This window comes from Oncorhynchus gorbuscha, linkage group LG13 (genome assembly GCF_021184085.1).
Source record: "Oncorhynchus gorbuscha isolate QuinsamMale2020 ecotype Even-year linkage group LG13, OgorEven_v1.0, whole genome shotgun sequence".
In the NCBI taxonomy this organism is placed as follows: Eukaryota; Metazoa; Chordata; class Actinopteri; order Salmoniformes; family Salmonidae; genus Oncorhynchus; species Oncorhynchus gorbuscha.
In genome coordinates, this window is record NC_060185.1 from 24020005 (window position 1) to 24034608 (window position 14604).

Sequence of the window (14604 nt, forward strand, 5' to 3'; positions counted from 1 at the left end):
TGGCATTGTTTAAAGTGTGTAGTGATACATTTATTGCATCAATGTTTTCATTATTAAAGTTGGTGTATGTTGGCAGCAGCCACTCAATGTTAGTGGTGGCTGTTTAACAGTCTGATGGCCTTGAGATAGAAGCTGTTTTTCAGTCTCTTGGTTCCCACTTTGATGCACCTGTACTGACCTCGCCTTCTGGATGATAGCGGGGTGAACAGGCAGTGGCTCAGGTGGTTGTTGTCCTTGATGATCTTTTTGGCCTTCCTGTGACATCGGGTGGTGTATGTTCTAGAGGGCAAGTAGTTTGCCCCCGGTGATTCATTGTGCAGACCTCGCTACCCTCTGGAGAGCCTTATGGTTGTGGGCGGAGCAGTTGCCGTACCAGGCGGTGATACAGCCCGACAGGATGCTCTCGGTTGTGCATCTGTAGAACTTTGTGAGTGCTTTTGGTGACACCCTGAATTTCTTCAGCCTCCTGAGGTAAAATAGGTGCAGCTGCGCCTTCTTCACCACGCTATCTGTGTGGGTGGACCAATTCAGTTTGAAGTTCCTCGGCGTAAACATCACGGACAAACTTTCCACCTTGTCCACTACTGTCTCATCGATGTGGATAGGTGGCTGCTCCCTCTGCTGTTTTTGAAGTCTACGATCATCTCCTTTGTTTTGTTGACATTGAGTGTGAGGTTATTTTCCTGACACCACACTCAGAGGGCCCTCACCACCTTCCTGTAGACCGTCTCGTCGTTGTTGGTAATCAAGCCTACCACTGTAGTGTCGTCCGCAAACTTGATGATTGAGTTGGAGTTTGGAAGGTACTATGGTGTTAAATGTTGAGCTGTAGTCGATGAACAGCATTCTTACATAGGTATTCCTCTTGTCCAGATCGGTTAGGGCAGTATGACTGCGATTGTGTTGTCCGTGGACCTATTGGGGCGGTAAGCAAATTGGAGTGGGTCTAGGGTGTCAGGTAGGGTGGAGGTGATATGGTCTTTGACTCGTCTCTCAAAGCACTTCATGATTACGGAAGTGAGTGCTACGGGGCGATAGTCATTTAGCTCAGTTACCTTCGCTTTCTTCGGAACAGGAATATTGGTGGCCCTCTTGAAGCATGTGGGGACAGCAGACTGTCATAAGGGTTGATTGAATATGTCTGTAAACACCAGCTGATCTGCAGGCCATCTGGACCTGCAGCCCTGCGAGGGTTAAAACGTTTAAATGTTTTACTCACGTTAGCTGCCGTGAAGGAGAGCCCGTAGGTTCTGGTAGCGGACCATGTCAGTGGCACTGTGTTGTCCTCAATGTGAGCAAATAAGTTTTGTTTGTGTGGGAGCAAGACATTGTGGTCAGCGACAGGGCTGGTTTTCCTTTTGTAGTCCATGATTGACTGTACACCCTGCCATATATCTCTTGTGTCTGAGCCATTGAATTGAGACTCTACTTTGTCTCTATACTGATGCGTAGCTTGTTCGATTGCCCTGCGGAGGGAATAGCTACACTGTTTGTACTCGGCCATGTTTCCGGTCACCTTGCCCTGATTAAAAGCAGTGGTTCGCACTTTCAGTTTTGTGCGAATGCTGCCATCAATCAACGGTTTCTGGTTGGGGAAGGTTTTAATAGGCGCTGTGGGTACAACATCACCAATGCGCTTGCTAATAAACGCGCTCACCGAATAGGCGTATTCATCAATGTTATTGTCCGACACTATGCGGAACATATCCCAGTCTACGTGATCGAAGCATGGAATCCGATTGTTCGGACCAGCGTTGAACAGACCTGAGCACGGGCGCTTCCTGGTTTAGTTTCTGTCTATAGGCGGGGAGCAACCAAATGGAGTCGTGGTCAGATTTGCCGAAAGGAGGGCAGGGGAGGGATTTATATGCGTCACAGAAGTTATAATAACAATAATCCATGGTTTTGCCAGCCTGGGTCACGTAATCTATATGCTGATACAATTTAGGGAGCCTTGTTTTCAGATTTACTTAATCCCCAGCTACAATAAATGCAGCCTCGGGATATGTGGTTTCCAGTTTACATAGTCAAATTAACTTCTTTCAGGGCCATCAAAGTGTCTGATTGGGGCGGGATATACACGACCGGAATTATGATTGAAGAGAATTCTCTTTGTTGATAGTGCGTTCGGCATTTGATTGTAAGGAATTCTAGGCCAGGTGAACAAAAGGACTTGAGTATGTTATGATCACACCACGTCTCATTAATCATAAGGCATACACCCCCACCCTTCTTACCAGAGAGATGTTTGTTTCTGTTTGGGCGATGCGTGAAGAAGCCGGGTGGCTGTACCGACTCTGATGACGTATCCCGAGCGAGCCATGATTCCGTGAAACAAAGAACATTACAATCACCTCGCTCGAATTCCGTCTACCCAATTGTCAAGAGACTGGACATTGGCGAGTAGTATGCTCGGGAGCAGTGGGCGATGTGCCCATCTATGGAGCCTGATCAGAAGACCGCTCCGTCTGCTCCTCTGCAGTTCCGTTGTTTTGGGTCGCCGGCTGGGATCCGATCCATTGTTCTGGGTGGTGGACCAAACAGAGGATCCGCTTCGGGAAAGTCGTATTCCTGGTCGTAATGTTGGTGAGTTGACGTTGCTCTAATTTTTATTTTTATTTTTTTACCTTTATTTTACTAGGCAAGTCAGTTAAGAACAAATTATTATTTTCAATGACGGCCTAGGAACAGTGGGTTAACTGCCTGTTCAGGGTCAGAACGACAGATTTGTACCTTGTCAGCTCGGGGATTCGAACTTGCTACCTTTCGGTTACTAGTCCAATGCTCTAACCACTAGGCTACCCTGCCGCCCCTGCATCCAATAGTTCCTCCCGACTGTATGTAATCAAACCTAATATTTCCTGGGGTATTCAAGATGCAAGAAATAACACAATAAAAAACAAAATACTGCATAATTTCCTAGGAACGCGAAGCGAGGCGGCCATCTCTGTTGGCGCCGGAAGGAAGAAGCCACATACTTTTTTGGAGAAATGTCCTCTGGTCTGATGAAACAAAAATAGAACTGTTTGGCCATAATGACCATCATTATGTTTGGAGAAAAAAGGGGGCAGGATTGCAAGCTAAAGAACACCATCCGAACCGTGAAACATGGGGGTGGCAGCATCATGTTGTGGGGGTGCTTTGCTGCAGGAGGGACTGATGCACTTCAACAAAATACATGGCATCATGAGGAGGAAAATGATATATATTGGATATATTGAAGCAACATCTCAAGACATCAGCCAGGAAGTTAAAGCTTGGTCACAAATGGGTCTTGCAAATGAACAATGACCCCAAGCATACTTCCAAAGTTGTGGCAAAATGGCTTAATGACAACAAAGTCAAGGTATTGGAGTGGCCATCATAAACTCTGACCTCAATCCTGTAGAAAATTTGTGGGCAGAACTGAAAAAGCGTGTGCGAGCAAGGAGGCATACAAACCTGACTCAGTTACACTGTGTCTGTCAGGAGAAATGGGATAAAATTAACCCAATTTATTGTGGGAAGCTTGTGGAATGATACCTGAAATGTTTGACCCAAGTTTTAACAATTTAAAGGCAATGCTACCAAATACTAATTGAGTGTATGTAAACATCTGACCCATGTGAAATAAATCATTCTCTCTGTTATTATTCTGACATTTCACATTCTTAAAATAAAGTGGTGATCCTAACTGAACCAAGACGGAATCTTTACTTGGATTAAATGTCAGGAATTGTGAAAAACAGATTAAATGTATTTTGCTAAGGTGTATGTAAACTTCTGACTTCAACTGTAGGTGACTATGCATAGATAATAAACAGCAGTGTGGAAACAGGGGTGGGGGGCAATTTAAATTGTCCAGGTGGCCATTTGATTAATTGTTCAGCAGTCTTACGGCTTGAAGGTAGAAGCTGTTAACCTCTCTAGGGTACGTGGGACGCTAGCGTCCCTTCTGGCCAACATCCAGTGAGGTCGCAGAGAGAAATGCTCATTATAAAAATTCAGAAGACAAAACATATTTTACATTAGGTTTAAAGATTAACGTCTTGTTAAGCCAACCGCAGTGTCATATTTCTAAAATGATTTTTGGCGAACGCATACCTAGCCCAGAACATACCTGGCCCAGTTGACAAATTATTACAAACAGTAACCAGCCAAGCAGAAGCGTTACAAAACTCAGAAATAGAGATAAAATGAATCCCTTACCTTTTGATCTTCATATGGTGTTAATCAGAAGACATTCATTTACTCAATAAATGTTCCTTTTGTTCGATGAAGTCTCTTTATGTCCAAAAATCTCCTTTTTTGTTAGCTCTGTTTTCCACAGGCTCAAACTCAGTCAAAACAATCCAAATTGTAGCCGTAAAGTTCATAGAAACATGTCAAACGATGTTTATATTCAACCCTCAGGTTGATTTTTAGCTTAAATTATCTATAAAATTTCAGCCAGACAATAACGTTGTCAATATAAAAGGTAAACAAGAAATGCACATGCGCCTGAAAAAACGTATTAAAATGGTTAAAGTTATGTATAGTAACCCTAGGTGTAAAATAGTAAATAATTGCTAAATCTCAGTTTTAAACAACTTTTAACTATTTGGTAAACTACAGTTTTAAACTATCGCCATGTCTATTTATTATTGCCATCGAAATGTTAGCTGTTAAACTTGAATCCAACAATAATATTAAGGGATTAGAAATCCGTGGCTTAATAACAATGGTGTCATTGTACGCTGATGATTCATGTTTTCTTTTAAAACCACAATTAGATTCCCTCCACAGCCTCATAGAGGATCTAGATACTTTTTTAAAACCAAATTATGATAAGTGTACTATATTATGTATTGGATCACAAAAAATAATTAACTTTTCAATTACCGCGTAGTTTACCAAATAAAATGGTCTGACGGGGATGTGGACATACTTAGTAAACATACCCTGAAAGAAAGACATGATCTCACCCCAATAAATATTTATAGAAAGTTAGCAAAAATAGATAAGATCTTGCTACCATGGAAGGGAAAATACCTGTCTATTTGTGGAAAAATCACCCTGATTAAACTATTTAGTCATATTTACATTTAAGTCATTTAGCAGACGCTCTTATCCAGAGCGACTTACAAACATATCACAGTTAACATGTTTGCTTATGGTTTTGCCTAGAGCTTTTGCTTTTTAAATTATATGAACAAAAAATATTACATTTTATTTGTAATGGCAAGCCAGACACAATTAAATGGGCCTATTTATATAACAAATATTAATTCGGAGGGCATTAAATATTAAAAGCGTTAGACCCCTCACTAAAGGCATCAGTCATACAAAAGTTCTACTTAAATCCGAAATGGTTCTCTAGTAAATTAGTAAGAATTTCTCACCCATGGACTTATTCAGGTTACAACTGCTCACTTTCGGTTATTTGAAAACCAAATCATCTCCAAAATAACCTTATTTTTTTAAACAAGTCTTAGAAAGTTGATTGCAATTTCAGTTTAATCCACCTGAAAAGACAACAAATAATAGATATTGTGGTTAAACTCAAATATACTAATTGGTGATAAACCCTTATTTTTCAATAAAAAATTTTTTTTTTAAATGTATTTTGGTAAATGATATTATAAATAGGACCGGTGGATTTATGTCACACATGCAGCTCACACAGACATGGAAATGTCTGCTCTACCCAAAATTACAGCCAACTAATTGCAGCATTACCACAAAAATGGAAGAGGCAAGTACTAGGGGGAAAGTAAGGAACTTGTCTGTTGGCTCTGCATTAAAGACCATAAATGGTTAAAGAATATTGTGATAAATAAAAACATAAATCAAGTTGGTCTAAGGACCAAAAAATGGACAGCTTTGCCATATAAATGGAAAAATAGTTTGGAAGAGATTTTCGATGTACCGATTCCGTGGCACATGGTTTATGAATTGACACGCAAATACAACGCCGGATTCAAAACTTAATTTTTTTAAATTTAAATTATTATACAAAATTATTGCAACCAATAGAATGTTATTTATATGGGGGATACAATCTTCCCAGCTCTGCAGATAGATATTGTGAAATTTCTCCCACTTAAAAAGATGAGGCCTGTAATTTTCATCATATGTACACTTCAACTATGACAGACAAAATGAGAAGAAAAAAATCTAGAATATCACATTGTAGGATTTTTAATGAATTTATTTGCAAATTATGGTGGAAAATAAAAAACAATTCTCATTTTGTCTGTCATAGTTGAAGTGTACCTATGATGAAAATTACAGGCCTCATCTTTTTAAGTGGGAGAAATTTCACAATTGGTGGCTGACTAAATACTTTTTTGCCCCACTGTATGTATGAATGTTTGTGTGTGTACGAATGTTTATGTGGAGAGAGCCAGAGAGAGAGACCCCCAAAAATACATGGGGGATTGGAAATGATGTAGACAATTACATTGATGGAAGCAACAATCTACCTGCAATATTAAAGCTGATCCACCCCCGAGAGAAAATAAATAACAGCACTTACAGTTGACCGGGGCAGTTTATGCAGGGTAGAAATGTGACGAACTGACTTGTTGGAAAGGTTGCATCCTATGACGGTGCCATTTTAAAAGTCACTGAGCTTTTCATTAAGGCCATTCTCCTGCCAATGTTTGTCTATGGAGATTGTATGGCGGCGTGCTTGATTTTATACACCTGTAAGCAACGGGTGTATAAGCCGAATTCACTCATTTGAAGGGGTGTCCACATGCTTTGTGTATATTAGTTGGCCGTAATGTATGTAAAGACTAGAGGTCGACTTTTTAATTGGAATGGCCAATTAATTAGGGTATTTTTGGGTGCCGATTTGACGATCCCCCCCTTTTCCCTTTCTATTTTTTATTTTTCTTTAGACCTTTTTAAATAGGCAAGTCAGTTAAGAACACATTCTTATTTTCAATGACGGCCTAGGAACTGTGGGTTAACTGCCTCGTTCAGGGGCAGGACGGCAGATTTTCACCTTGTCAGCTCGGGGGATCCAATCTTGCAACCTTACAGTTAACTAGTCCAGTGTGATAACGACCTGCCTCTCTCTCGTGGCACTCCACAAGGAGACTGCCAGTTACGCGAATGCAGTAAGCCAAGGCAAGTTGCTAGCTAGCATTAAACTTATCTTATAAAAAACTATCAATCATAATCACTAGTTAACTACACATGGTTGATGATATTACTAGATATTATCTAGCGTGTCCTGCGTTGCATATAATCTGACTGAGCCTACAAGCATACAAGATTCTAAGTATCTGACTGACCGGTGGTAGGCAGAAGCAAGCACTTAAACATTTATTCAAACAGCACTTTTGTGCGTTTGCCAGCAGCTCTTTGTTGTGCTTCAACCATTGCACTGTTAATGACTTCAAGCCTATCAACTCCCAAGATGAGGCTGGTGTAACCGAAGTGAAATGGCTAGCTAGTTAGCGCGTGCTAATAGCGTTTCAAACGTCACTCGCTCTGAGCCTTCTAGTAGTTGTTCCCCTTGCTATGCATGGGTAACGCTGCTTCGATGGTGGCTGTTGTCGTTGTGTTGCTGCTTCGAGCCCAGGGAGGAGCGAGGAGAGGGACAGAAGCTATACTGTTCCACTGGCAGTACTAAAGTGCCTATAAGAACATCCAATAGTCAAAGGTTAATGAAATACAAATGGTGTAGAGGGAAATAGTCCTATAATAACTACAACCTAAAACTTCTTACCTGGGAATATTGAAGACTCATGTTAAAAGGACCACCAGCTTTCATATGTTCTCATGTTCTGAGCAAGGAACTGAAACGTTAGCTTTCTTACATGGCACATATTGCACTTTTACTTTCTTCTCCAACACTTTGTTTTTGCATTATTTAAACCAAATTGAACATGCTTCATTATTTACTTGAGGCTAAATTGATTTTATTGATGTATTATATTAAGTTAAAATAAGTGTATATACAGTATTTTTGTAATTGTCATTATTACAAATAAATGAATAAAATTGTCCGATTAATCGTTATCTGCTTTTTTGGTCCTCCAATAATCGGTATCGGTGTTGAAAAATCATAGTCGGTCGACCTCTAGTGAAGACCACAGCCCAAGTTGTAAATCTGCAGTGGGGCTATTGAGACTTGCTTCACTCTGCTTTAGGTATGATCATCACCCTATAAAATGTGTGCATGGTCTGTTCATTTTTTAGGATGTCGTATGGTTGTTGCATCTTTATCAGACTCGTCGTAAGGTTGTCATGGTGTGTGTGTCACTCTTTATTCCAGAAGTCACATGTCCCGAGGTCCGCCTGACACACAACCCTCTTCACTGGTCATGTCACAAGGAGACGAGAACTTGGTTTCAGCAACACACACACACACACTAGAGCCCTGATGAGACAGCAACATGTTTTATTTTTTTAATTTAACCAGACTTAATTTGTGAGAAAATTGGGTGGAAATACAGTTGGCTTCTGCTTGCATATTTCAGTGTGAATACAATAAGTGTTTGTTTGGGCCCTCTGTTGGTGAACTAGTAGGTTTACTCTGTGTCGTCAATACAGCCTCCTGGAGGTGGAAGGCATGGTTTGGGTCTGCCAAGTTTTTCCACAGCAGAGCTGTAGTCGTGACAGGAGTAGCAATCAACTGAGCACCGCAGTGGAAAACTGGCATAAGCAGCACATTCTGTAGAGCCGTAGAATACATGCTATATACCTCCGATCCATTAGGTGGTACTGGCAACATGATCACGGCTCATGGCCAGGTGAAAAACAGTTTCCTCCTCCCCTCTCAGGCTTTGTGGCGATGAGATATGGGTGGGAGGGGGTTATTTTTAGCCCACAGCTGAGTGATTTACTAACCCCCCACCCCACCTACGTCCTGGGCCCTGACCTAGCTGGAAGCCCAGATCACTTCCTTAAAAATAAAAGAGGTGTGTCTCTCTCCTCTCTCTCTCTCTCTCATGGTGTACAGCTCTCTCCTCTGCATCTCCACACTGCTGACCCCGGGAGACTTGGGCTACTTGTTGAGAGAGAAATAGGGAAGGAGAGACTGAACAAGAGGGAGCAAGAGGGGGGTGAAACGGAGAGAGGTCAAATGACGGAGGAGAGTAATAAAAATACTTAAGCAGTTGAGGGGATAAGTCTGCTGTAGACAAGAGAGGAGGAGGACTTCAGAGACGATACCCTCTTCTCCCCCTTGTGTTCTCCTCTCTCTCACACTCTCAGGATGCCGTTGAGATTGGGGAACTGTGCCTCTAGGATGAGCTCCCAGCAGGCTGAGGGTAACTATGTGATGCGGTCTGGTTACACCGTCTCCTTTAAGCCCACTCTCTCTCCACCCCCCCCTGCTCCCCATTCCCTCCCTCTCGTCGTGACTCATATTTCAAGCTCTTATTTACTGGGAGGGGAACTCTCCAAGAAAGTCCTGTTCCCTTTGCTTTCTCTTTTTGTGCATGTTCCCCCTCTCCCTCCCCTCTCGGTGTGGGTTTTGACTAAATTTAGTCAGTGCTCTTCCTGGTCAACAATGCGGACTCAATGTGAGTTTGACTGAAATGTGTGCTATTCAGAGGCCACTTCCGTGAGTTTTTGTTCTGTGAGAGAAGAGGTGGTTATGTGTGAGTGGGAGGAGACTGGTTCATACTGTCGCTGACGGCCTTGGAAGTTCAGGTCTGGAAAGACCAGGTAAGACTAATGAATTATGGAGTCATGTATTTCTGAAGATGGAGTGTTGGAATTTGGGATCTCTGTGTGAATGTGGAAAAGACTGGGGTGGGGCATAGGTCGATAGTGGGCAGGCTACTCGAGGAGGGAGTGCTGTCATGGTCCTATGGCCTAACTTAATTGCTTCTGGTCCAGGAACAACCCCTAGCCCATAATCCCTAGGCACTTAATATATACAGTGGGGAGAACAAGTATTTGATACACTGCCGATTTTGCAGGTTTTCCTACTTACAAAGCATGCAGAGGTCTGTAATTTTTATCATAGGTACACTCTCACAACTGTGAGAGACGGAATCTAAAACAAAAATCCAGAAAATCACATTTGTATGCTTTTTAAGAAATTAATTTGCATTTTATTGCATGACATAAGTATTTGATCGCCTACCAACCAGTAAGAATTCCGTCTCTCACATACCTGTTAGTTTTTCTTTAAGAAGCCCTCCTGTTCACCACTCATTACCTGTATTAACTGCACCTGTTTGAACTCGTTACCTGTATAAAAGACACCTGTCTACACACTCAATCAAACAGACTCCAACTTCTCCACAATGGCCAAGACCAGAGAGCTGTGTAAGGACATCAGGGATAAAATTGTAGACCCGTACAAGGCTGGAATGGGCTACAGGACAATAGGCAAGCAGCTTGGTGAGAAGGCAACAACTGTTGGCGCAATTATTAGAAAATGGAATTGGTTCAAGATGACGGTCAATCACCCTCGGTTTGGAGCTCCATGCAAGATTTCACCTCGTAGGGCATCAATGATCATGAGGAGGGATCAGCCCAGAATTACATGGCAGGACCTGGTCAATGACCTGAAGAGAGCTGGGACCACAGTCTCAAAGAAAACCATTAGTAACACACTACGCCGTCATGGATTAAAATCCCCCTGCTCAAGCCAGCGCATGTTCAGGCCCGTCTGAAGTTTGCCAATGACCATCTGGATGATCCAGAGGAGGAATGGGAGAAGGTCATGTGGTCTGATGAGACAAAAATATAGCTTTTTGGTCTAAACTCCAATCGCCGTGTTTGGAGGAAGAAGGATGAGTACAACCCCAAGAACACCATCCCAACCGTGAAGCATGGAGGTGGAAACATCATTCTTTGGGGATGCTTTTCTGCAAACTGGACAGGACGACTGCACCATATTGAGGGGAGGATGGATGGGGCCATGTATCGCGAGATCTTGGCCAACAACCTCCCCTCAGTAAGAGCATTGAAGATGGGTCGTGGCTGGGTCTTCCAGCATGACAACGACCTGAAACACACAGCCAGGGCAACTAAGGAGTGGCTCCGTAAGAAGCATCTCAAGGTCCTGGAGTGGCCTAGCCAGTCTCCAGACCTGAACCCAATAGAAAATCTTTGGAGGGAGATGAACGTCTATATTGCCCAGCGACAGCCCCGAAACCTGAAGGATCTGGAGAAGGTGTCTATGGAGGAGTGGGCCAAAATCCCTGCTGCAGTGTGTGCAAACCTGGTCAAGAACTACAGGAAACGTATGATCTCTGTAATTGCAAACAAAGGTTTCTGTACCAAATATTAAGTTCTGCTTTTCTGATGTATCAATTACTTATGTCATGCAATAAAATGCAAATGAATGACTTAAAAATCATACAATGTGTTTTTCTGGATTTTTGTTTTAGATTCCGTCTCTCACAGTTGAAGTGTACCTATGATAAAAATTACAGACCTCTACATGCTTTGTAAGTAGGAAACACTGCCAATTTTGCAGGTTATCAAAAACTTGTTCCCCCCACTAGATCTGAAGGGATTGGATGGCTAAACATTGCTCTCTGATAGGCTTGGTAGCATTTTAGCTGTATTTATTGATGCCAATACATTCCTCTCAAATCTACCCTAGATGCCTAGGGCCTAAGATTTGTCTGTGGACTGTTTTGTTAGACTTTAGTGCGGCTTTTAACATTATCGATCATAGTCTGGTGCTGGAAAAAAGTTGTATCTCTTTCCACCCCCTGCTATATTGAGGATAAAGCGTTACCGGTCTAACAGAACACAGAGGGTGTTCTTCAATGGAAGCCTCTCCAACATAATCCAGGTAGAATCAGGAAATCCCCAGGGCAGCTGTCTAGACCCCATAATTGTTCAATCTTTACTAATGACATGCCACTGGCTTTGAGTAAAGCCAGTGTGTGTATATGTGGTAAATCTCTTGATAAACTGGCTAACTGAAGGTGTCATAGGCCTCCAGATGCAGGTGAATGCATATTCAAGTGTGTGCATGCATTGAGTTATTGTTTTGGCTGATCAGTGGAGTCCATGATGCTACAGATGACAATCTGTTTTCCTTCCATTTGGGACTTACGGTGCCTTCAGAAAGTATTCATACCCCTTGACTTATTCCACATTTTGTTGTTACAGACTGAATTTAAAATAGATTTTTCTCTCCCATCTACACATAATAATGACAAAGTGAAAACATGTTTTTAGAAATTTTGGGAAATGTATTGAAGATAAAACACTGAAATATCTCATTTACCTAAGTATTCGTCAATACTTTGTAGAAGCACCTTTGGCAGCGATTACAGCTGTGAGTCTTTCTGGATAAGTTTGTAAGAGCTTTCCACACCTGGATTGTGCAACATTTGGTCATTATTTTCTAAATTCTTCAAGCTCTTGTCAATTTGGTTGTTGATCTTGGCAAGACAACCAGGTTTAGGTCTTGCCATATATTTAAGTCAGAAGTGTAACTCAGCCACCCAGGAACATTCACTGTCTTTCTTCTCCAGTGTAGATTTATCCTTGTGTTTTAGGTTATTGTCCCGCTGAAAGGTGAATTCATATCCCAGTGGAAAGCAGACTGAAAAGGGTTTTCTTCTAGAATTTTGCCTTTGCTTAGCTCCATTCTGTTCCCTTTTTATCCTGAAAAACTCCTGATTACAAGCATACCCATAACATGATGCAGCCACTATTATGCTTGAAAATATGGAGAGTGGTTCTCAGTAATGTGTTGTATTGGATTTGCCCCAAACATAACACTTTGTTCAGGACAAAAAGTTCATTTCATTGCCACATTTTTTACAGTATTAACCTTGTTGCAAACAGGATGCATGTTTTTGGAATATTATTTTCTCTAGAAGCATTCCTTTTCACTTTTTTGTCAATTAAGATAGTATTGTGGAGTAACTACAATGTTGATCCATCCTCAGTTTTCTATCACAGCTATTAAACTCCTGGTGAAATCCCTGAGCAGTTTCCTTCCTCTCCGGCTACTGAGGTAGGAAGGACACCAGCATCTTTGTAGTGACTGGGTGTATTGATATACCATCCAAAGTGTGATCAACATGCTCAAAGGGATGTTCAATATATCATATTTTCATTTTGATCTGTCTACTAATATGTGTCCTTCTTTGTGGTTGAATCTGTATTTGAAATTCACTGCTCGACTGAGGGCCCGTACAATTATCTCTGTGTGCGGTACAGAGATGAGGTTATTCATTCAAAAATCATTTTAAGCATATTGCAAACGGGAGTGAGTCCATGCAACTTTATTACGTGACTTGTTAAGCAAACGTTTACCTCTGAACATATTTAGGCTTGCCATAACAAAGGGGTTGAATAAAACAACAAAATAATATATAAAAACCTTTATTTAACTAGGCAAATCAGTTAAGAACAAATTCTTATTTACAATGATGGCCAAAACCGGACAATGCTGCGCCAATTGCTGGGCCAATTGTGCGCCGCCATATGGGACTCCCAATCACGGCCGGATGTGATACAGCCTGGATTCGAACCAGGGACACCTCTTGCACTGAGATGCAGTGCCTTAGACCACTGCGCCACTCGGGAGCCTGACTTCTTATTGATTCAGGCCATTTCAGTTTTACATTTTTTATGAATTTGTAAAAATATATATATATTTTATAGCTAATTTCCACTAACATGGGGTATTGTGTTCAGGCCAGTGTAAAATATATCTCAATTTAATCAATTTTAAATTGAGGGTGTAACACAAAATGTGTAAAAAGTTAATGGGTGTAAATACTTTCTGAAGGCACTGTATATTAGCCTACTGATCAACAACATTTGCATAGAAGCATCACTCCAGCATGTCATGCCTGTATGGAAGGACATCATATAGGCTCTGCTGTTAGTTTGAGAATATAAAATAACATTTACAGAGCCTTCGGAAAGTATTCAGACCCCTTGACCTTTTCCACATTTTATGTTATAGCCTTAATCTAAAATGGATTACATTGTCGTCGTTGTCCCCCCATCCATCTACACACAATACCCACAATGACAAAGCAAAAACTGTTTTTTAGAAATGTTTTAACAATTAAAAACACAGGTGTGCTAAAAACTTGGCACGCCTGTGTTTGGGGACTTCTCTGCAGATCCTCTCAACCTCTGTCAGGATGGATGGGGAGCATCTCTGCACAGCTATTTTCAGATCTCTCCAGTGATGTTTGTTCGGGTTCAAGTCCGGGCACTGGTTGGGCCACTCAAGGACATTCAGTCTTGTCCTGAAGCCACTTCTGTGTTGTCTTGGCTGTGTGCTTAGGGCCGTTGTCCTGTTGGAAGGTGAACCTTCGTCCCAGTCGGAGGTCCTGAGCGCTCTGGAGCAGGTTTTCATTAAGGATCTCTCTGTACTTTGCTCCATTCCATCTTTCCCTCAATCCTGACTTGTCCCCCAATCTCTGCTGCTGAAAAACATCCCACAGCATGATGCTGCAACCACCATGATTCACTGTAGGGATGGTGCCAGGTTACCTCCAGACGTGACACTTGGTCACGCTTCATGCCAAAGAGTTCAATTTTGATTTCATCAGACCAGAGAATCTTGTTTCTCGTGGTCTGAGAGTCTTTAGGTGCATTCGTGCTGTCGTGCCTTTTACTGAGGAGTGGCTGGCCGCTTTACCATAAAGGCCTGATTGGTTGAGTGCTGCAGAGATGGTTGTA

General features: G+C 41.8%; 1 protein-coding gene across 12 annotated transcripts in view; it reads left to right on the forward strand.

The window, feature by feature from the left end:
* LOC123992600 (eukaryotic translation initiation factor 4 gamma 1-like) overlaps nt 1-14604 on the forward strand; it is an 82679-nt gene that overhangs the window by 22207 nt on the left and 45868 nt on the right. Inside the window, exon 1 of one of the 12 annotated variants that reach the window (XM_046293870.1) lies at nt 9190-9245. The exons of 10 other annotated variants lie outside the window; for them this stretch is intronic. In XM_046293870.1, the coding sequence (XP_046149826.1) occupies nt 9191-9245 (55 nt within the window). In that variant the 5' untranslated portion in view covers nt 9190. Of the gene's footprint in view, nt 1-9189; nt 9246-9513; nt 9646-14604 lie in introns of those variants that run through there. One more of the 12 variants, XM_046293873.1, reaches the window with a different exon arrangement.